The sequence below is a fragment of the Taudactylus pleione genome, unplaced genomic scaffold, assembly GCF_031769625.1.
Source record: "Taudactylus pleione unplaced genomic scaffold, aTauple2 ptg000066l, whole genome shotgun sequence".
NCBI lineage: Eukaryota > Metazoa > Chordata > Amphibia > Anura > Myobatrachidae > Taudactylus > Taudactylus pleione.
This window is the reverse complement of record NW_028284468.1, coordinates 35349572-35372423: the sequence shown is the minus strand read 5'-3', so window position 1 is coordinate 35372423 and position 22852 is coordinate 35349572. Positions and strand designations below refer to the sequence as shown.

Here is a 22852-nt window from a genome sequence, read left to right as displayed (position 1 = left end):
ATATACTGTAAGGTAAGGTGTATTTTTATTGAGTACACACAAAACTGGATTTTATTAGTGAAATTATTTTAGTGGGTATTTGAGCCCTCCATGCCCCAGTTTGATACTGCCCCTAATGCTTACTTTTACTTCCCTTTACTTTAACCCCATTTGGACCCGCCTCCTTCCTGGAACACTTTTGGGGGCGCCATTGCACGCACGTGCACCGGGCGCTCTGGCTACACGCTACACCTCTGACAGGCTGTATTTGAAAAATGACAGTTGGGAGCTGATTGGCTGGTGGTTTATCACTCTCCAGTTTATCACTTTTCAGAGCTTAGTACATCTGGCCCTATTTATGTGTCTTGTAGCTTCAACAAGTTGCTATACCCTTGCCCCTGTTATTTATACTTCCCAGTCTGTGTTGTTATATTAATTGGGGTGATTCTATTTAGCAGGAGTTGAATAGCGCCAGGAGGGAGCTCCAGGAGCTATTCAATTGACTGCGCTGAGTGTGTGAGGAGAAATTTGAATAAAGTGGTGGCCGTGAAGCTGTTTTCCGGCTTAGCGCGGCGCTAACAGCCTCGCGGCCGGTACTTTAGTCAGAGAATGCCGGTTCTTGCGACTAAAAATCCAGGTTAAGTTGCGAGAACTAGCATTCTCCAACTTAACTTGTAAGTGTCGCACTAAACAGCGCGCTGAAAATGAATAGCTTCGGTACCAACTTCCCAGCGCTATTATTATTTATTATTTATTTATTACCAGTTATTTATATAGCGCACACATATTCCGCAGCGCTTTGCAGAGAATAGCTTACCATTCACATCAGTCCCTGCCCCAGTGGAGCTTACAATCTATATTCCCTACCACATGCACATACACACTATGGTCAATTTTGTGGGCAGCCAACCTACCAGTATATTTTTGGAGTGTGGGAGTAAACCGGAGTATCCGGAGGAAACCCACGCAAACACAGGGAGAATATACAAACTCCGCACAGTTAGGGCCGTAGTGGGAATTGAACCCATGACCTCAGTGCTGTGAGGCTGTAATGCTAACCATTACACCGTCTGTGCTGCCCAATTCAACTCATGCTGAATTGAATCAGCCCCAAAGTTTGGTACTTACGCTATGGCATGCTGTTGTGTATTGCACTTCTGTTCTGATACTTTGTTACTGTGAGATGTTCAGATTCCCGATGACTGCAGGTAAGTACCCTAACCCCTAATCTTAACCCTAACCCACCTTTCCTGCAGCCTAAGCCCTCCCCTCCCCTCCCGAAGCCTAACCCTCTCGCAGCCTAACCCCGTCTATACTGTTGTCGGGATTCCAATGCCGGGATTGCCGCCGGGATGCCAACTACATCCCAGTACAATATTTGAAGTGGACGGGCTGCAGAGGCAGACGACCACCCAGATTCCACTCCTTTCAGCTAAAAACAGGAAGCTAAGGCTACAGTAGGCACAGACTCGCCATAACTGGAAAGTTGAAGATGGGAAAACCGTACCTGGTCTGAGGAATCTTTATTACAGCTGCGGCATGCAGATGGTAGGGTTTGGCATAAACAACATGGATCATCCTACCTTGTGTCCATAGCTCAGGCTGGTGATGTAATGGCGTGGGGAATGTTTTCTTAGCACCCATTATGGGCCCGATTCAGAGGTAGAGATGGACACTAACGCTATCCACCGATTTGCATATTAAAAAGCACCATCACATGTACATCAGTCGCACCATCGAACATTGTGCACGCCTGGATAATCACTCGCTGTTACCAGTAAAGAATGCCCATTGAAATTGCCTCTCTCTGCGCCGAAATTTGTTCTGCGTCCCTCCGGCGGTAACTATTGGGACACATGTGCAGTGCAACTGGGGGATGGAATTTATCTGTATCCAAGACAACACTTCAGAAAAGTGGGAGCTTAGGGAACTTAGATTGCCGATGGTCTCGCAAAACATCCAATGCTACATCTTAGGACGCAGCTCTTGGATCTGCAATGCAGTCAGGAGGCGTCTTTTCTCCCCAGATGACTCCTGCTACATTACTCTATCAGTTGTACGGTATTGCACAGCTGCTTCTCCTTGGCTGTGTAATACTGTACAGCTCTGAATCCGGCCTTATGAACGCCCTCCTGTTTTGTTGTATAGCTAATAAATATATGCATCATACTTCTTTACTTAGAGAGCACTTTTGTAGCCAACTTGTATAATAGTTTAAACTGGCCCTTGACTGATTTCTTACATTTCTTTTTTCAAACTTTAAGGCTTTTCCAACACCATTTGTGTGCTGCTGGCTGGCTGCTTAATGCGATGCTATCTAGGGCGGGCTGAGTCACGTCCCTCCTCCTTGCAGCTTGTTTCTTTGTGTGTGGTTAGTCACATTGCACAGTGGCTCCTCCCCTGTTGACGCAAATGCTGCATCATCGAATGCGTTACTCAGGCCAGTCACCAGGTCACTCGAGGTCAGGCATCATCACGCAGAGTTCACTGACTGGCAGCTGCCCATTGTCAGTGTATAAAGTTAGCGTATCCCAACTGGGTTGTGGCTGGAGGGCTTGGTCCCGCCCGTCCATGGTGAAGGGGGAGTTACAAGTCGGGGGGGCCTACCGAGGAACTCTCCAGGGGCCCGCCTCGCCAGTCCGATAGCTTACATAGATTCTCGCCTTAGCAATATACAGATGTGTCCGCATACACCTTTGCTGCAGTCATGCCAAACAGGTCCCGCGCAACTCGACTTGCACCGAGCATCGTTTTCGAGCGAATGTGCCTCTTAGTCACACAAATTATTGGATGCAACAAAACCGCATAGCTAGGCTGAACTTAGTATTTTGATTTGCGACACCTGTACATCTGTGTGCGAATGAGTCTGAATCTGTGTACAATGGCAGCAGCTTTTTCTCATGCCAGGTTCCGTTGTGCTTCAGCTGCAACTTTGTACAGTGCATCCGGAAAGTATTCATAGCGCTTCACTTTTTCCCCATTTTGTTACGTTACAGCCTTATTCCAAAATGTAATAAATACATTTTTGTCCTCAAAATTCTACACACAATACCCCATAATGACAACGTGTAAAAAGTTTTTTGGAAATTTTTTTCAAATTTAATAAAAAAAAAACCCTAAGAAATCCCATGTACATAAGTATTCACAGCCTTTGCCATGAAGCTCAACATTGAGCTCAGGTGCATCCTGTTTCCACTGATCATCCTTGAGATGTTCCTACAGCTTAATTGGAGTCTACTTGTGGTACATTCAGTTGTTTGGAGGTCCCACACTTGACAGTGCATGTCAGAACACAAAACAAGCATGAAGTCCAAGGAATTGTCTGTAGACCTCCGAGACAGGATTGTCTGGAGGCACAAATCTGGGGAAGGGTACAGAAAAATATCTGCTGCTTTGAAGGTCCCAATGAGCACAGTGGCCTTCATCATCTGTAAATGGAAGAAGTTCGGAACCACTAGGACTCTTCCTAGAGTTGGCCAGCCGTCTAAACTGAGCGATCGTGGGAGAAGGGCCATAGTCACGGAGGTGACCAAGAACCCGATGGTCACTCTGTCAGAGCTACAACATTCCTCTGTGGAGAGAGGAGAATCTTCCAGAAGGACAACCATCTCTGCAGCAATCCACCAATCAGGCCTGTATGGTAGAGTGGCCAGACAGAAGCCACTCCTTAGTAAAAAGCACATGGCAGCCCGTCTGGAGTTTGCCAAAATGTACCTGAAGGACTCTCAGACCATGAGAAACAAAATTCTCTGGTCTGATGAGACAAAGATTGAACTATTTGGCGTGAATGCCAGGCATTATGTTTGGAGGAAACTAGGCACCACTCATCACCAGGCCAATACCATCCCTACAATGAAGCATTGTGGTGGAAGCATCATGCTGTGGGGATGTTTTTCAGTGGCAGGAACTGGGAGACTAGTCGGGATAGAGGGAAAGATGAATGCATCAATGTACAGAGATATCCTAGATGAAAACCTGCTCCAGAGCGCTCTTGACCTCAGACTGGGTCGACAGTTCATCTTTCAGCAGGACAACGACCCTAAGCACATAGCCAAGTTATCAAAAGAGTGGCTTCGGGACAACTCTGTGAATGTCCTTGAGTGGCCCAGCCAGACCCCAGACTTGAATCCGATTGAACATCACTGGAGACATCTGAAAATGGCTGTGCACCAACGCTTCCCATCCAACCTGATGGAGCTTGAGAGGTGCTGCAAAGAGGAATGGGTGAAACTGCCCAAAGATAGATGTGCAAGCTTGTGGCATCATATTCAAAAAGATGTGAGGCTGTAATTGCTGCCAAAGGTGCATCAAAGTATTGAGCAAAGGTTGTGAATACTTATGTACATGTAATTTCTAAAGCTGGCCACGATAAGCCGATGTGTATGATTTCCATTGAAACTCTCCCCGGCAGCTCTGCACACGATCTGCTCACAATTTGGTGTCCAATGTTCATACGATCTCTCCTGCATCCAGACTTTCACAGTGCATCGCCTCCTAGATTGTCAGATCTGCCCTACTGCACGGCAGATCTGACGATGCAATGTGCAACCAGCGGGGATGCACATCGCATCGTGATCGTGAGTGGGGTACTCACGATTTACTCAGGATTTGGCCATATTTTACACGATCTGTCTGTCGTTCCAATGTGTCGGAATCGGCCAGATTGGGTAAAATATAGCTATGTGTGTGGCCAGCATTAGTTAGTTTTTTTTTTTTTTATTACATTTGCAAAAATCTCAAAAAAAACTTTTTACACGTTGTCATTATGGGGTATTGAGGACAAAAATTAATTTATTCCATTTTGGAATAAGGCTGTAACATAACACAATGAGGAAAAAGTGAAGCGCTGTGAATACTTTCCGGATGCACTGTATGTGTTTTTAAACTGAAAGCTGAAAGTCACAGCCCAGCGTCTCTAGTACACTTTGGTTTTTCGCTGCATCTGCGATTCCGACTAAAGCACAATTTAAAAATAAAGTTGCTGTACTATGGAGTATTGGGTCTTGTTGTATGAGGGCACATCTGTATAACTACTATAATCTTAAAATGTACAATAGCCAGTCTGACCACTGGGCAACTGTATGGTAGAGCTGATAAGGCAACATATATACATGTTTGTGCAGGTCTTTATCATGCTTGATATAATCAGTATGCCGTTAGCTCATTTCAGTGTAACATTAACTGAACTCCATTAACTGAACTCGCGGCCCCCAAATGTAATCTCTAGTGATTTTACTTGTAAAATTGTGCCCAACAGAATGGAGCTACATGAACCTGCCAAAGACACAGAGGTCCCCATTAATTAATGATCGTATTTGCAATGCGATCAGGGCATGTCGGTACCGCCCATGATCGAATTGCTTAACATGCAGGGACACGGGCTCCAAAAGGCGCCTGGCTCAGCAATGTCTCTGGAGAGCTGCCGACCAGTGTCGGGGGTGCTGCATATGCGCAGTCCCGGTGACTGGCGGCCATTGCCGGGGGAGGGTTCCAGAGGAACTCTCTGCTGGCTAATTATGCGGTGGTAGCCAATAGGCTACAGTGGCTAATGCCATCTTCAGATGGCATTGGCTGATGGGGCCAGTATCGGGAATGCATCGCATTCCAGATATTGGTAAATCTGGTAGCATCGCATCCCCTATAGAAATCTATGGGGGAGGCGGTTGCCTGCGGGAATGGAGGGATCACAGCAGGTATTAGAGATAGCTTGATACATCCGGGGGAAACTTAATATTTGAGGTAAACCCTCAAACGGGTGCTTTTCCAGGGATTTTACCTCAAATATTCAATGATAAATGGGTCTCAAAGTCTCTTTACACTTATTGCTAAGTGTTTAATGGGTGTTTTTCCAACATGTTTCGGTGATTGATGCATACAATAAGAATATTTAAATAAGGGTGCTGATTAGTAATTGATTATTGGAATGCTTTTTTATATTGTTTTGTGTATCTTTTCTTAAAGGTGTGTTTTTATCTATTGCCCTTTGTATACTTATGTAGAAGAAACCTTTGTTGAGTGTATATAAATTTTTGTTATGTATAAGATAGCTTGTTACTTGCTTGTTTTTTATGTTGACGGTTGTGATGATAGTGGTTGATTTATACTGTATAACCAACAATTATAGTATGCAACACTTTACATTATTATAATCTGTCCCAGTTGAGTTTACAGTATAAATTATCACTGTGAAGCAGCAGTAATAACCATGCCAACATGAAGACCTTAATGGAATGTTATGCTGACCGTTTTGGTGGTAGTTTTTTGTTATGGATGGTGTTTTTTGTTTAATTTCAAGATCAAGGAATATTGTTTTTTATTTTCTTATGTTGGCAGTAACATTATTCAACATTAAATTGCATTCCTAGAGAATAACACATGCCATGCGGGTTGTTTATAGCAGATTGTGTCATCTTTTACTTTGGACAGATATATGTTTGCATAACAACTTGGGGTGAGCTTAGTACCCATAGCTGTCTTTTTCTTTTTCTTTTTTTGTAGGTAATCACTGGTACTGACTATCGGCACCTTTTTTTTCTGGAAATAGGAGGCTCTGCTACCCAAATTGCAGGTATGTTTTAACACTACCAGACTAGTTTATTACATCTATTTTATAGCCCAGGGAGACCATTACCTAGCCACAGGAATTCAGCATTTAGGTATCAGTACCTTTTGTTATTCATAGTACTACCGGTACCCTTTTTAGTAAATAAAATAAGCACTGATAGTTCGTGATTCTGTGCCTGAATTGTGTGTCAGAAAAGAAAGGACTTTTGCGCACGCTGATAGGTGTCGGTCAGTGCATATATACAGATGTGTCCTCATACACCTATCTCATTTGCACCATATGGCTCAAAATGCCTGGTGCAATTCCCATGCTGTATAGTCTTTCCTCAATTATGCAACATTTTTCTCAACTGTGCTACTTTTTCCCTCTTCTTTTACCTCAATCTTGCGGCTTACGGCCTGATTCACAGTGGTTTGCGTACAGCTCCGATGTTTGAAGATGTTTGAAGATCTGCGCATGTGTAGATCTCCTTCTGTGCGCAGTGGCTGGACGCTGCACCTTGATTGGCAGGCTGCGGCTGTTTGAGGGCCAAGCAACGGCAGCATCCCAGAAAACGGACATGTTGGCCCCTTTTTCCTGGCGTGCTAAAGCCCGTGGCTGCAGCCTTCACTGACTTCAGTTGCCTGAAAACATTGGCCATAATGAGTAACCTGAGATCACAGAAGCTGGCTGGAGGTGTTTATATACACAAGACCCCTCCTGCGGTGTTAGCATATTATTTAACAGCCGCTGTGTACAAAGTCGCATCGGCTGCGCAATTACGTGCAACTCTGAATCAGGCCCTTAGTCTGCAAATAGAAGAGTTGGTTTGATGTTCATTTATACTTGTCAGATGGACTGAGCCTTACCTCTCAGCTGCTATAGCGTACTTAGCAGTTATTTTGTCATTTGTCTAGTACCTTTTGTACAGCTGTACATTGAAAGGCTGGTTACTGTGGATTTTAGGCACTGTAGTCTAGTTCATTGTGCATGTTTTTTTTTTTTTCTAATCCTATTTAATTTCATTCCATTTTTATTTTAATTTGTGCTATATAGAATCTTTTTGTACTCCTTTCTTATTATATGATTCACACTGATTATCTGAGCAGGGTTTTCCGTGCCAATTGAAGGCTCTAAAGCTGGGTACACACTAAACAATGTGTGTACCCAGCGATGTCGCCGACGATCCCTGCGCCAACAGGGGCTGTCCGTACACAATTGCCGAACCGGTGCCCAACCGCCCGATATGCCCTCCCCTCCCTTCCCCCGCATAGTGCTGCATGGGATCGTCAACCGCTTTCGCTTTACCTGATCTTACATGCTGCACATAAGATCAGATGATGTGGATGACGACCCCACAGGAGCGCGTACTACACGATGTAGTGCATACACACTACACATTTTTACCGATTTATCATTTTGATGTATCGTTAAAGATATTGTGTAGTACAGAGGTGGCCAACCAGTCAGGGGCCAAGAGCCCAAGTATATCTGTAGGTATGTCAAAAAGCCGAGATCGTGTGCACACTGAAGTGCATGTGCAAAAAGGGGTGTGGTCAGCATGTAAAAGCGCATGCACACAATCACCATAGCGGTAACTATTAAAGGGAAAGAAAAAGCCAGAACAATATAAAAAAACATTGAAAAAAAACAGATCCACATAAAATACACTGAAACAAGTCACATACACAAATAATACACTGAAAAAGCCACATCCACAAATACACTGAAAAAGCCACATACACATAAAATACACTGAAAAAGTTACATACAGAAAAATTAATTGAAAAAAAAACAAAAAACAGATTCACATAATACAATTCAACCCCCACTCCAGCCCCTCCATGTGTCACTCCAGCCCTCCATGTAAAACTTCAGTCCCCCTCATGTGTCTCTTCAGCCTTGATTTGTCACTCCAGCAGCCCCTCCATGTGTCACTCCAGCAACCCCCCATTTGTCACTTTAGCAGTCCCTTATGTGTCACTCCAGCCCCCACATGTCACTCCAGCAGACACTCATGTGCCACTCCAACCCTCTACCCCTGGGCCACTCCAGTCCAACCACCTTCCCCCACACTTCTTCACTCCATGGGACACTCCAACCCCCCCACATGTCACAAATAAAATGGACAGAAAAAAACACAGCTCTTACCCTGTTGCAATTGTCTGTGTCACTTAGGTAGGCTCCAACGTCTGCGACCGCATCCTCCTTATGGCTGCAGGTTTAGTCACAAGTTGAGCTCCACCTCCTGTTTGCAGCGTGACATCACCACATCACCCATACATGCCTCTGGAGTGGAGCAGACTGCTGCCTCAAAGGACGAGCCTCCTCTGAACAGCTACCCACCTATCAGAGGAGGCAGTCAGTGTCAGTGTCAGTCAGGGGAGACGCATCAGAACAACGGAAGAGCCGCATGTGTCTCAAGAGCCACAGGTTGGCCACCGCTGGTGTAGTGTGTAGGAGCCATAGGATTCGGCTAATGACAATATTGGTGGTTCATTAATCACTACCGCTCCAAAAATGGATATATTGTTTCTATTAAAAAGCAACAGTGACTTCAATAACAACATTTAAGGGGAAAAAAATGTAATACTTTATTTTGTTTTCTGTTGGTGGGGCCATAACTCCACCACTATTGAGTAATAGTATCAGAAAGTACATACTACCTGCATGATCAAAATAATAAGTAATTATATATAAAGACATACATAGATCCCCCAATGTTAGTACACAGCATAATGAATATCCTGTAACAATCCAAGTTACTTAAACACATCTCAAACATGGTACTAACATTTAGTTCACCTATTTGTGCTTTACATGGCCCCCCCCTCACTTGACTTCATAGTCTGCTGTGCAGAGTGCACACTGTAGTATGCTAGTAGACTAGTCACATAGCATGGTGACAAGTTGAAAGCCAGGGAGGACAGCGATGTGGTAGAACACCATTCCTGTGTGGGATATGTGAAAGGTGTCCTGCATGGGTCCCAGTTCACTGTAGCCGTGGGTCACTGAATACCCCCACCACAAATTCTTCTTTGCGTAGAGAATGAAGATGCCTGCATGTGGATATAATAGAAGGCAGGAGACTGTGAGCTCTGCAGACAGACACTAGCGCTATCTTAGAACCTTTGCAAAATCCTATAAGAATATTTTCATGCTGTCAGTCCCTGACTTTTACATTATTCCTATAAAAAGGGCTATACAATATGTTGTGTTCTACAGTCCCTTTAAGGATCCTAGTGTGAATAATGTACATTCAGCTCTTAAATGCAGTCATGTCAGTGTGATGACTGAGTGGCTTCTCTGTTGTTACCACTGCTGGACTTTCAGGCTCTGGGGTCAGGTGTGTTTTGCTAGATCAACACATCATGTCGACATGCATCAGGTCAACATAAGAATGTCGGCATGCTTAGCATATTTGAGCTTAAGCTGTAATAGTGGGAAATATTTATTTCTTACGCGTGCCAGTCTTTTCTGCAATGAACTGGCTAATAAGACTTCTTTCAGAAGCAGGTACATTTGCACCTTACCAAGGTTTTGAATTGAAAATTGTTGATCTAAATTTAAGTTTAGGTAACACAGTTTCCCAGGCCCTCTCACACACCCCTCACCTGTCTGTAGACAGCCTCTTTTATGTCTCACTTGTGAAGATTGTGTACAATACAGCTCTACTGTTTAATGAAAACATTTCCTCCTCTGCTACAACAATAACATGCTGTCTGGAAGTTATTACTTTCGTTTGAATAGCAAGATCGGAAAACTTTATACAGATCACTTTCCAAAGTCTGATATTGTGACTAAACTTTCAAGGATTTGAAACCTTTATTTCATCAGTCGCTCAAACACAAGAAATTCAGATTCAATAAGAAACTGGCTCAGCTGGAATAACTATGGAAATCTTCTGAGGCTGCAGAACTCACCGAAATGGGTAGTGGGGCAACATGTGTTTTGTTTTTCTGTTGGGCTGGACGTAAAAAATGGACCTCAATAGAAGGCTGACCATTTGGACCATACAATTTTTGTGTCTGGAGACTGACCATTCGGGTTGTCCTCAATAACAAACTGTTATTAATGTTGTGTTAATATTATTAATGCTGTGTTTCGACTGTAGAATAAACATGATGATCTATTCTCTTTGTTCCAGGCCACAATGCAAACAATAAAAGATTACCAAGATATCCCAGGAGAATATGTGGTCCCATCTGCACCCCCTTCATATGAAGAGGCCACACACTGCCAGCCTCCATACCCCCCTCCTCAGCCCGGGATGGAAGCAAAGCATATGAACACTCCTGCTCCTTATATGATCCAGCCAATGCCTGTACATCCTCCAGGTATGTGGCAAAATATGTAAAGATGCATGTATCAATGCAGGTATATTTTCTTTTTGTGAGATTGGTTCTTACCCAATAGCCCTGCACATCTCTCTGTCTCATTGTCGGCACTGTTTGATAATCAGGCTGGGAAAATTACTCTTTCACTAATTGGCAACTTTCTACCGTATTATACATGAGTGAGCATTACCTAGTTACTCTCCTGATTATAACAATATATTTTTAACATTAGGTGCCACGGATATTGCAGTATTCTTGTTGTGCTAATCATGAAGAGCTCAATAAAAATCATACAGATACCATGTTTCCCCGATAATAAGACACTGTCTTATTTTTTTTTTTTTGTCCAAAAAACTCCATAGGGCTTATTTTAATTTACATTGACAGCAATTTCAATAATTCAATACAATTCTTTACTTTTATTTTTTTTCCTCTTTTTCTCTCCTCTCCTCTGCGGCGCTGCTGTTAATGACGCTGCCACGCACGCCAGCTGCCGCGCGCTCACTGTGAGAGTGAGACGCTGCAGCTGTGATTGGATGCCACTGTTAAATCTTTAACAGCGGCATCCATTTCATGTGGGGGGTTGGAGCTGGGGGCATTTTAGTGTAGCGCAGGCATGGACCTGACAAAATGGGGATTTTGTTAAGTCTTATTTTCGGGGTAGAGCTTATTTTGGACTGTTTTCCAAAATTAAGGGTAGGGTTTATTTTCTGGGTAGGTCTTATTATCGGGGAAACACAGTAGAGGATAGAATTTTTTAAGCAGCTACAGATATTCATGCGTATTAATAGGAGTGACCACCCCATGTTCTGGCAGTGGTATGCTCAGTGAGCACCGCAAATAAATCCTGTCTGCTATCACTACATTGGCTCTATTCCTCACATCATCTGAATGAACAACTGGCCACACCAACAGATAATTTATATAATGTGTAAGGCATTTATGTTAGACAGGGAGGGCATAGTTTTATAGCTGATTTTGTATTTATAATTTCCCTTCTTAATAATCAGTGTACAATTAAGTCCTATTTCCTTAAGCCTGCCTTTCATCCTATGTCACTGGACAAAGGGTGTTTTATTTTTTTAAAGCCTCCTTTTATTTTTTTTCAAGACTATTTTGTGATTTTTGTCACATTTTCTGTTCTTCTTTTATATAGTATTTGCACTGTATACAATAATCACTATGGCTGAAACTGGAACTGACGTATCTGTAATTTCTTTCTTGCGTATAGATTGCACATGTGTATATATAGGTGCCTTCTATGTGGAGCTTTAAAAGGCTTTTCCTTACAAGGTTTAGTTCCACTCTTCTTTACTTTCCCTCTCCCTTTCTCTGCAGTTTTAAAGAGTTTACCATCATAAGGCTTGGGCTGGAACAGTGAAATCCCTTTTTTAGGCCCACAATATCTGCAGAGGAGAGCCAAATATTCTCTCTGAGGGGCAGTAACATTTCATGTTTAGCTGACATACTCTTTTTATGGAAAGTATGGCTTATGTCTTGTACACTAGTACTTGATTTACTGAGTACAACATCACTGTCTTGGGCAGCTTTATCCCACATTTACCTAAAAGTTTGTAACGCAGGTGTGAAGTGTAAGAAGAAAATATGTATTTTTTTCCTTAATCACTGAAGCAGCGGTCAGAAGGAGCCACATGTATAAAATAATTTTTATGGACAGTCAGTTTAATACAAATTCAATAAAGACTTGTACAGCAGTGTTCTCTCCAGAAATTTTTTCCAGCCGTATGGCATCAAGAAGTAGCTGGGTGGGGGCCATCGCAATTATGCACGCGCCGAGAAAAGGGGTATCTCCCTTACCAATCCATCCCGACAGGTCTCAGGATGCTCCCCCACTGGTGCTCAGTCAATAGGGCCCATTATGCAGTGCCCCCTGTAGTTATCCCCATATGCAGTGCCCCCTGTAGTTATCCCCATATGCAGTGCCCCCTGTACTTTTGCCCTTTATACAGTGTCCCCTGTAGTTTTCCCCTTTATACATTGCCCCCTGTAGTTTTCCCCTTTATGCATTGCCCCCTGTAATTTTGCTTTGCCCTTATGCAGTGCCCCCAGGCTGAAGTAGTGCCCCTATGTAGTGCCCCCAGACTGGTCCCTTATGTAGCGCCCCCAGGCTTAAATATTGCCCCCAGACTGGCCCCTTATGGAGTAAATAGTGCCCCCAGACTGGCCCCTCAGGCTTAAATAGTGCCCCCAGGCTCACCCCTTATGCAGTGCCCCCAGGCTTAAATAGTGTCCCTTATGCAGTGCTCCCAGGCTGGCCCCTAATGCAGTGCCCCCTGACTTAAATAGTGTCCCTTATGCAGTGCCCCCAGGCTGGTCCCTTATACAGTGCCCCCAGGCTTAAATAGAGTCCCTTATTCAGTACCCCAGGCTTAAATAGTGTCCCTTATGCAGTGCCTCCAGGCTGGTCCCTTATGCAGTGCCCCCAGGCTTAAATAGTGCCCCTTAGGCAGCGCCCCCAGACTGGCCCTGGTCCCAGCCCAAAACTTACCTTAACTTGCTCGCCACTCGCGCTCCCACTCCCGTTGCCTCGCTCCGACTGGATCTCACTAGATCCAGCAGACGCGCGGGGCAGGCTCCTCACGTCGCGGGTGACATCATTTCGGCACCCGCGCACTGCATCACTGGGAACGCTTGCCTCTGAAGAGATCGGAGGCTTCTTTAGCCTCCGGTCACTTCAGAGGCCAGCTTTCCACAGCAGGGGCGGCGGGGGAATGTGCCAGGCGGTAGGCTGTTTGCTGGGCGATGCACCTGCAGAAAACAGCCTGGGGAGAACACTGTACAGGAATATAAAATTCAGCATGCTTATCGGAGTAAAACACTCCTGGGTAGGGAGGCCAGTCCCTCCCCATTTTTCGATCCCGGGAGTCGGGATTGAAGAAATTTCAATCCTGGGATACCCAGAATTGAGTTGATCAATGCCAACTGCCCTCAGCACACAGATATTAAGCTAATTGAAACGACTATTAAGATCCTGCAGATATTTGCTGCCCTTTGATCCGCTCTTCAGCTCATCTCCCATGGCCACCTGTATCTCCTGGAGTTGTGTATTATGACTTTGGACTTCTGCTATTGACTGCCGCAGTATGGACAACTGTAAAGGGATGGGACACTGCAGCTGAGTAGCCGTCACCTCTTCCACAGAGCCTTCTAGTCCAGGTTCCCAAGGAGGTGGGCTGGCATGCGGGTGCGCAGCGTGACCTCTATGATGTTGCATACAGCTGTAGGAGGCCTGGGAACAGCGTCTGAGCTGACAAAACTAGTCTTCAGCCCGGGCTCAGCGCTGAGAACAAGCCGCACATCTTAATCCTGAAAATACCAATTGGAGGCACCGATCCCGGGATTGAAATGCTGTTTTTTGCCCTAAATCCCGGTATTCTGGCCAATCCCTGGGATTATCGTGGCGTCTCATATCAGGACCTGTGTTGATGTTGATGGAAGTGTACGGTCAGAAACTCTGCTCTTCTGGAACCAATGAAATCCTAAACACAGTCAGGGAGGATTTAATTGGTTCCAGAAGATTAGAGATCAGTAAATTAATAATTTCCTTTTTATAACCATAATACCATTTGTACGTATAATATATATTTTTACACCTTTCACTGGACAGTGGATGCCCAAGTCAGGACTTACAGTTCTGTTGTACATGTGTATCGAGTATAACTCTGCTGCATCAGCGGGGATGTAATGGTAAATGGTGGAGATACCATAAGCTGTCCTATCATTTACTTACTAGTGAATAAACAAAACAAAAAAAGTATATCTACAGATTTGCCTAAAGTAGAGCCCACCCCTGCCATGTCTGACCCTTCTCTCAGCGTTCTGCTTCATAGAGTGTTTCCTGTGACATGCAGGAAATACAGACCTTTCTCTGACATTGTTGTCACATATAAATAGTGTCTAAAATGTACAGATACTCTTTGAAGTCAGTTTTATGAGCTAAGAATTACATTATGAATTTAATTTCCTGGAGTATGTTTAGGAATGGTCCTACCTCACCCTAAAAGTTAATACTACTGTACGTTAGAAGTTTTGAAACATATAGGTTAGAGTGAGCTCATAAGAATTCATCAGTCCTATTTTAAAAGGATGAAAATCACAATAGAAAACTATAGGTGTGAGTGAGCCCAAATGGAGGTGTAAGTATACAATGTGTAAATTGGAGCACACCCGCACTACCTCCTGTCCTTGTTGCCATATATTTTAGTTGCCTTTGGCAAAATTGCTGCTGTGTTTTGCAAAGTTAATACCATACTAAATCATGTGATAGAAATGATTATGGTGTGTGTCTAAATTATATATCCAAATCCTATGTTCTGTCTAGTAATTTTACAATCCATTTCAGTCGCAGTCCAGACAGTGTACGTTCAGCAGCCGGTTGCATTTCTCGATCGTCCCATTCAGATGTGTTGCCCGTTTTGTAACAGACTGACAACTACCCGTCTTGATTATACTTCTGGAGCTTTGGCCTGGTTATCTTGTGGTGGATTGTGCCTATTGGGGTGAGTTTACGATTTGTTATGAAGTAATATATTCTGTATTTAGCTCATAATAAACTTAAGGCAATATTTTACAAGCTGCATCAGTGATCGCAATGAGCGAAAAAATGTGTGGGTCCCAGGGACCCCTCTCTTTATAAAATTGGGGGTCCTTCTCTACTGTTTCTGGGTCCCATCACATATTATGGGGAGGTGAAAGCAGGCAGCAGCTGGGACAGTGCTTGGGGCAGGTAGCAGTTGGGGTAGAGCTGGGGGGAGAAGTTGGGGTAGAGGGGAGTAAGGTCAGGCAGTGCTGGGGGTAGGGAGGGGGTAAGTGCAGACAGTAGTTGCGACAGTGCTGGGGGGCAAGGATAGATAACAGCTGACAGTACTGGGGTGCAAGAAGGGGGCTAGGGGCAGGTAGTACTGGGGTAGAGAGGGGGCAAGGAGAGGATTGGGGCAGGCAGTATTGGGGATAGGGAGGGGACAAGTGTAGATAGCAGCTGGGGCTGTACTGTGGGGCAAGGAGGAAGTTAGGGGCAGGCAGTGCTGGGGGTAGGGAGGGGACAAAGATAGATAGCAACTGGGGCAATACTGGAGAGAAGGAGGAGATTAGTGGCATGCAGTGGGAAGGGGTAAGGGTAGATAGCAGCTGGGGCAATACTGGGGGCAAGGAGATTATTAGTGGCAGGCAGTGGGAAGGGGTAAGGGTACAATGCAGCTGAAAGTTTTAGTAGCAGCTAGCCCATCCCCCATGGGAAAAAAAAAATCTGCACAGCTCTTAAATGTTATTCCGGTTTAGACTGACCTTGGCTGCTGGCACAGATCTCTGCAGTAGGCACTAAAGTAGGGAATGCTGTTAAGTCCCGGACAGGCCCTCCTCCGAGCTTCTTGGCTCTCTGTGATGTCTCAGTGTTGCTCGACCGTAGAACTTGCACGGAGCTGGGTGCGTGATCTTGTTGCAGTTCAACCTGACCTCCTGTGTATGGGAGGCAGTCAGCCAGGTTCCCCCTGACATCCTCTATGGGCGCCCCAAGTGAAACTCCATGGTCACGTCCAGCAGCAGGCCCCCTGAGCACCTGGGACCGGGCACATGTGCAGAATAAAGTCAATGAGTGCACCGTCAAGCAGGGGGATCGCTCCCCCAGCACTCGTCCCTCCGCCACTATTGAGTTATTGGAGGGAGGGCATCTGTCACTGCCCTAATCCCTCTCCTGTGCTTCTGGCTGCAGCAGTCAGTAAGTCCTAGCTTGCAGGACTTCAACGAAGGCCGGGGTCATCAGCTGCGACATGCCCCCTGCAGATCCCACGCGGTCACTCGCCGCCACTGCCCTTGGCAGCGCGGTCACCCTCTTCCGCGCAGCTCCCTGGTGGTTACTACTCCCTCGCGCCAGGGGTAATGTAGCCCCTCTTGGCACGGTCACTCTTCTGCTCCCCGCTGCCGGCTGTGCTGCAGCTCCCCGCGGCGCAGCTATTCTCTTGTCCACTCTTACTGTGTAATGTCCATGAGGCACTGATTCCTGGGAACCCCTGAAGATGGCGTGAAAAATTTGGAAAGAGAAGTGCTATTATATACACTCTGCTATACAGATGTGTCCTCATACACTATAATCAGGTCCTCGTGTGAGTCTGCCAGGGCCGATCATCTTTTTGGCCCGAAAATGTGTCTTATTCACAATGCGACTAGGATGCACCAGGAGACTGCACTGATTAATTTGATAAGTGACACTTGTATATCTGAATTTGTGCATGAAGTTCTACGATGAAGCGACCGCAACTTTTTTCCCACGCCAAGTTCCGTTGTGCTTCCTGTACAGACTCAGCCACACTCATTGCGACTAAAAGGCATTATCAGACAAAGATGCTCGGCGCATGTTGAGTCGCTCTGGACCTGGCGGCTCACTCGCACCAGGCATCTTGCGTTGCATGGTGTATTGAGCCCAGATGTATGAGGATACATCTGTAGTTTTTATTTAGAAATGTTTAAAGCTAGTATATGGATATAGGGCCTGATTCAGCACGGATCGCAATTGCAACCGCGTATTCAGATTGGCCGATTGTTTCGGACTGTGCATGCACCATACTGCACGTGTGCGGCGATTACACTGCGATTACGCACGCAGACAGAAATCCATTGCAGAGTGAGTGACAGGCCGTGAGCGTTTGGGGGTGGTGAGGAGGGAGTGGTTGCAGGAATGAAGGCGTGCCTGTCCGTTCGTTGCATGGGCATGAATAAATTAGCCACTGCAATTGCCTACGCAGCTTGAGTACTCACTGTGTGCGACGAGGCTAGCAATTTCTGAGACAGGTCAGACCTGCTGTAATTGTGCGTGACGAGCTGATGTTTTCCGATGGTACCGATGTATACGCAGGACTGTGAAGTATTATGGATGTGTGAAGGCAGTAGTAGGCGTCTCTATGCTGGCTGAGCGATGGCAGACATTAGCATGTTTTCGCAGCTGCATTGCGTGTGATTAGACAGCTGTGATCGCAATTGTGATCCATGCTGACTCAGGCCCATAGTTCCATAGGCCTTCACCCATTTGCATTTAATGTCATGCTTTCCCCAGTGCTGACAGCTTGTAAACTGTTAGAATCAGGTAAATGGATAATGAGAAGGGACCTATTTATTCTAGTGACCACGTAACCTCTTGTGACAGCGGTCGGGAGTGGCTGTGTGTTCTTATGCCGACTGATCTATTTACTTGTGCTATTCAATTCAACACCCAGCATCGTTGCAAGTGCTAGGTCTTACTTTAAGAAAATAAATAAAGCTCCATTAAAGTTCTATTTTGTGGCATTTGTAATGTATTGACCTATTTTTATTTTGTTAAGATTTAAAATAATGTTTTGTTGAAGTTAAATAGAGTAATACAGAATTCCAGGAGAGACGGAAATGATCAATTCAGTCATCTATAATGGAAAGAGATAAGGTCACATAGATTATGTGCTACCAATATGGCCACTTTATTGGGCACACCTGCTTCTTAATGCAAATATCTAATCAGCCAATCATATGGCAGCAAGTCAATGCATGAAAGTATGCAGACATGGTCAAGATGTTCAGAATGGGGAAGAAATGTGATATAATACCCCTTTTAACTGACTTGAAAATTCCAGGTTATTGCATATGAACGCGCAACAACCCGAGATTTTTGTCAGTGGAAACGGCTCCACCCAGGTCCTATCACCCAGGAATCCTTCCCGGGTACCTAGCAGGGTTTTACACTCTAATGACCCGGATGAGCTGCAGTGGAAGCGCGTAACCCGGGTCGGACGACCCGAGTCACATTTACAGCACGTGGAGAGCCGCGTTCCGGCACGGGGAGATGATGTCATCTGCAAGCGCAGGAATCGCACCCGTGTGCAGTGTCAACAGCTCCAATGTGGGAATAACTTGGATCGACTCAGTGGTTGAAAAGGGGCATGTGCCGGTTCTCGTTTGGAACCGTGTTCCAAATCCTGGGTCAGACCCGGGACTTTGGTAGAAAAGCGGCATAGATTATGTTGATCTCAGTGTGGCATCACATGTTCGGCGGGTATGGCCGGAAGAGGCTGAAAAATCACCTTGTTATGGCGCTGATAGTGAAACAGGAGGCACATCACATGAATCTACAGCTGCCAAATCCCTAATGAATGTTTCTAGAAGCTGTTGAATCCTTGCAGTTATTTTTACCTATATTTAATTTGACTTTCGAGCTGCAAAATTAAATTGTAGTTGATCTGTAGATTTAGTCTTTTTCTTTGAATAATAAGTAAATATGTGTTTGAAATGTGAGCCGATTTACCATTGATATTTCTCTTCTGTCACTATTCTTCTCAGGTGCGGGTTTGGTTGCTGTCTCATTCCCTTCTGTATCGATTCTTTAAGAGATGTGGATCATTATTGCTCAAACTGCAACAAGCATGTCGGCTCATACAAACGGATTTAAACAAGACTACTCCAGCAATTGTTCCAAACTATGCAACATTTTGTTGTGTGTACATTAGATCACACTTTGACATGATGCACATTTTTGTGATGTTGAATTGTATGCAGTGTGTGGAGTCCTCTGTACTGATGTCTATGGCCAACAAACATCTATAGCTCAAACTTAACCCTAAGCAGTTTGTATTTTGCCCTAAAGGAAGAGTGTAATAAAATGTTTAGCTGTGCATATGGTGGCTGGAAATGAGAGTGACACTTCACCTAGTGTTAGTTTATGACAGTTATACCATATACACTTTATATCAGTAATCCTTCCAAAATATAGAGGGCAGTGAACCTTATAATGACTGTTTTTTTGATTACTGCATTGATTACATGTCAGAGCAACATCTGTATGGACATATAGTTAATATATTCAAACCATCAATTCACTAGGAACAAATGGCACCACTAAGGACTATGTACTAATAATCGCGGATCACCCGCAATTATTGTCTATCCATATCGCTGGGGATATTTTCATGCTGGGGAAGCTGTTACTGCTCAGGCGCACAGTGTCTGCTTCTGCTGCCGGCTAGGGCTGCTGGGGAGAGATCGAAAGATGTCTCCTGCACCTGGAACTTCCAGAGGCTTACAGTAGTTTACCCCATCTCAAGATGATAACTACCGGGGCTAAACTCTGAAAAGCTTCGCTTTTTGGAGTTTAGCACATAAGGGTCAAATCGTAGTCCCCATTGACAATAATTTGGACTGCGATTTGCAGCGCTAATTAGCACTTTACCGGAGATTTATGTGAAATCTCCTGCATTGTGCTTTTACTGTACTACATAGCTACAATACATAACATTATGCAGAAACTGCAGTTTCTGCATAATGTTATGTAAAAAACGGCTTGATACATAGGCCCCTAAGTCACAACACATTTATTAGTGAATTAAATGGCCATATTCCCATGCATATTGTTTGAGGCCACAAAAGGTCTGCCACCATGGTCATTAAGCAAAGTCTACAATGTGTTAATCAGTGTAGCCCACAGCTGTAGCAGCGTCAACAGGAATATGTAATTGCACTAGCATTATTTAATAGGTTTCCTCTTCTGGTGACTTTCATTAAAGTGTCACTTATAGGAGATATACAGTGGTTTCCAGGATTAGAGTTGATTAAATAGTCAGCTGGAAGTTTACACAGAGATTGTACTGTTCTTACATTTAAAGGGGCACTATCACCAATTCCATTATAGCTGTGTTTTTGTTTTTTATTATTGAAAATTCTATTTACAGCATGATGTTGTGTACTTCTCTATACAAGGAAAATAGGAGCGCAGTCTGATAATTAGATACAACATAGAGAGAGCAAAATTCACAGGTCAATGAATATGCATGCAGATACATGGGAAATAGTTTATTTTAAAGCATTCCCACTGTTTATGATTATCATTATTTAGTACTAGCTTGCTCTATTGCTTATGTGGCTTTTTGCTACTTTTTTTTTTTTTAAATCCCAGACCAAGCCAGATCTCTTAATGTTTTTGGGGAGTGTGCTTTTTGTTAAATCATAATGTATTTGTAGAACTGCTGTGGATGTGTCCATTGTAACATTAAGATGTAACGTATCACTGATACAGACCACACGGGTGATAAAGTTGAAAGAGCCCAGCTTAATACCAGCAGTGGCCAGAGTCTGTGGGAAAGTGGGGCATGCTGCCAGTCTATATTACATGCTCCTACTAGTGCTCCTAATGAGCAATGTATGAATGAATACCCAATATGCACTGCTCACACCTTAGCTGCTGCATTATTGTGAGAGCTCTTATACCTATTTTGGTGGGACTGTCCCTGGTTTTTATACCCAGAAAAAAGGTGTGGATCCATGTGTGGGCAACGCTGGACATCTCTAGGTGTGATTTGGCTTCATCAGGTGAATGGCCTCTCATGGATTTTAATATTGATAATCTACCTATAAGTGAGATACTAAATAAATATTAGACTGAACTGTGTTATGCCCTCAGCAGTTGCTGAAATGTTCTCAGATAGAAATCTATAAGGAGGAGCTGTTCTTCCGCAGTTGGTCTGACAGGTTACATTGGTGACGGTCTTTACATTCTTCTTTTCCCATGTACTATAGGTCTTTAGGTGAAATACACACGACAATGCCATTTTCCTACAGTTCTAAATTGAATGTGGACAATGTGAGAACCACCAAGTCATCATTGTTCCTCCTTAATAAAAGGATACACATCTCTGTAAATACCCCAATATAGAAATCCTGCTTATGAACTCTGTCATATGCATTTATTTCTTACTGACTTTTTACAAAAACTCCCCACACACCGTCAAGTACTCCTAAACGTTTCTAATTGGTAATGAGCAGATAAGTGCCTTTTTTATGGTTTTGTTTCAATTGAAATGTTATATAATTGTTGCTCACACCATAGTATAGATTAATATATGCATAGGAATCAGGTTACATATATATGTTTTGCTATTCATCACACAAAAAGCTGTTTTCTGTGTCACACTGGTTCAGATTTCTCCATTTGAAATGTCCACTGACCAACAGTCTCCATCCACTTCATTAGGGCTTTGCAAACAAGTGTCCCATCTGTAAATAGAAAGTCACCTAGTGATGATGGCTGCTGTGCCTTTCAGACCGTTGCAGAAACTTAGGTCTCACTAAAATCCATGACCTTGGGAATCTCTAGTAGAATAGATAGTCCTTATATATTATCTACATATACCAGTGTATAATGATACTTTAAGACCACTTGTATGATTATAAAGTAGTGTATACTTTGTGTATTTACTCTGTATGTGTAAAGAGTAGAAGCTGTCACTCACTTTCAGCTGGCTGGTGATGCATTTCATTTACACCAATTCATATCTCTTTACACTGGAAATCATTTGAACAGATTGGTTTTCAATTCATTTTTTAATGTCTCATTTTAGTTGGACCTTGTCTGTCTGTCATTAATTTGACTGTTTAGTTGTTTTTACTTTGCTAGATTTGACACTTGATATTCATTATAATTAAGTACTTCTATGGAAACTCGCCTGTATGTTTCTCATGTTTGAGTGATTATGTAAGTTTGAAAGTGAATTTTGTTATGCAAGAAAATCTGGACCAAAAGATGTTTTATGGAAAATATATTAGAAAATGTTTACAGAGATTTTTCTAAAATAGTTCACAAAATGTTATACTAGTAAATATATTTGTATTACCTGCCAATAAATGCAATACGTTTTATATGTGCATATATTGCTGAAGTCTGGTGTTCCTTGTCAGATACAAATCAACTTATGTATCACTTTGCACATTTTGAAGTGTACCACACCTTATTCTCCGTCCATAAAGTATTTATTAAGAACCTGCTGCTTGTTTTCCCACCAAGAACCAGCTGATGTGACCGTAGGCACAACGTGTGACACTGGGGATGTAGTTATAATACCTACGGCCGGGGTGCTGTCTGTTTAAATCAATCTGTTTAAATCCTGGTGTCAGAATCCCGACCCGGGACTAAACCTAGGCGGCTAAATCCTGACGCCAGCCTACATGCTGATGCCGGAATTCC

At 43.8% G+C, this 22852-nt stretch overlaps 1 protein-coding gene across 2 annotated transcripts in view; it reads left to right on the top strand.

Moving 5' to 3' along the window:
* LITAF (lipopolysaccharide induced TNF factor) overlaps positions 1-22535 on the top strand; it is a 58116-nt gene extending 35581 nt beyond the window's left edge. Inside the window, exons 2-5 of one of the 2 annotated variants that reach the window (XM_088466927.1) lie at positions 6478-6547; positions 10671-10860; positions 15224-15380; positions 19180-22535. In XM_088466927.1, the coding sequence (XP_088323053.1) occupies positions 10677-10860; positions 15224-15380; positions 19180-19288 (450 nt within the window). In that variant the 5' untranslated portion in view covers positions 6478-6547; positions 10671-10676 and the 3' untranslated portion in view covers positions 19289-22535. The remainder of the gene's footprint in view (positions 1-6477; positions 6548-10670; positions 10861-15223; positions 15381-19179) is intronic. The other variant, XM_088466928.1, reaches the window with a different exon arrangement.
* Positions 22536-22852: the final 317 nt, after the last annotated feature.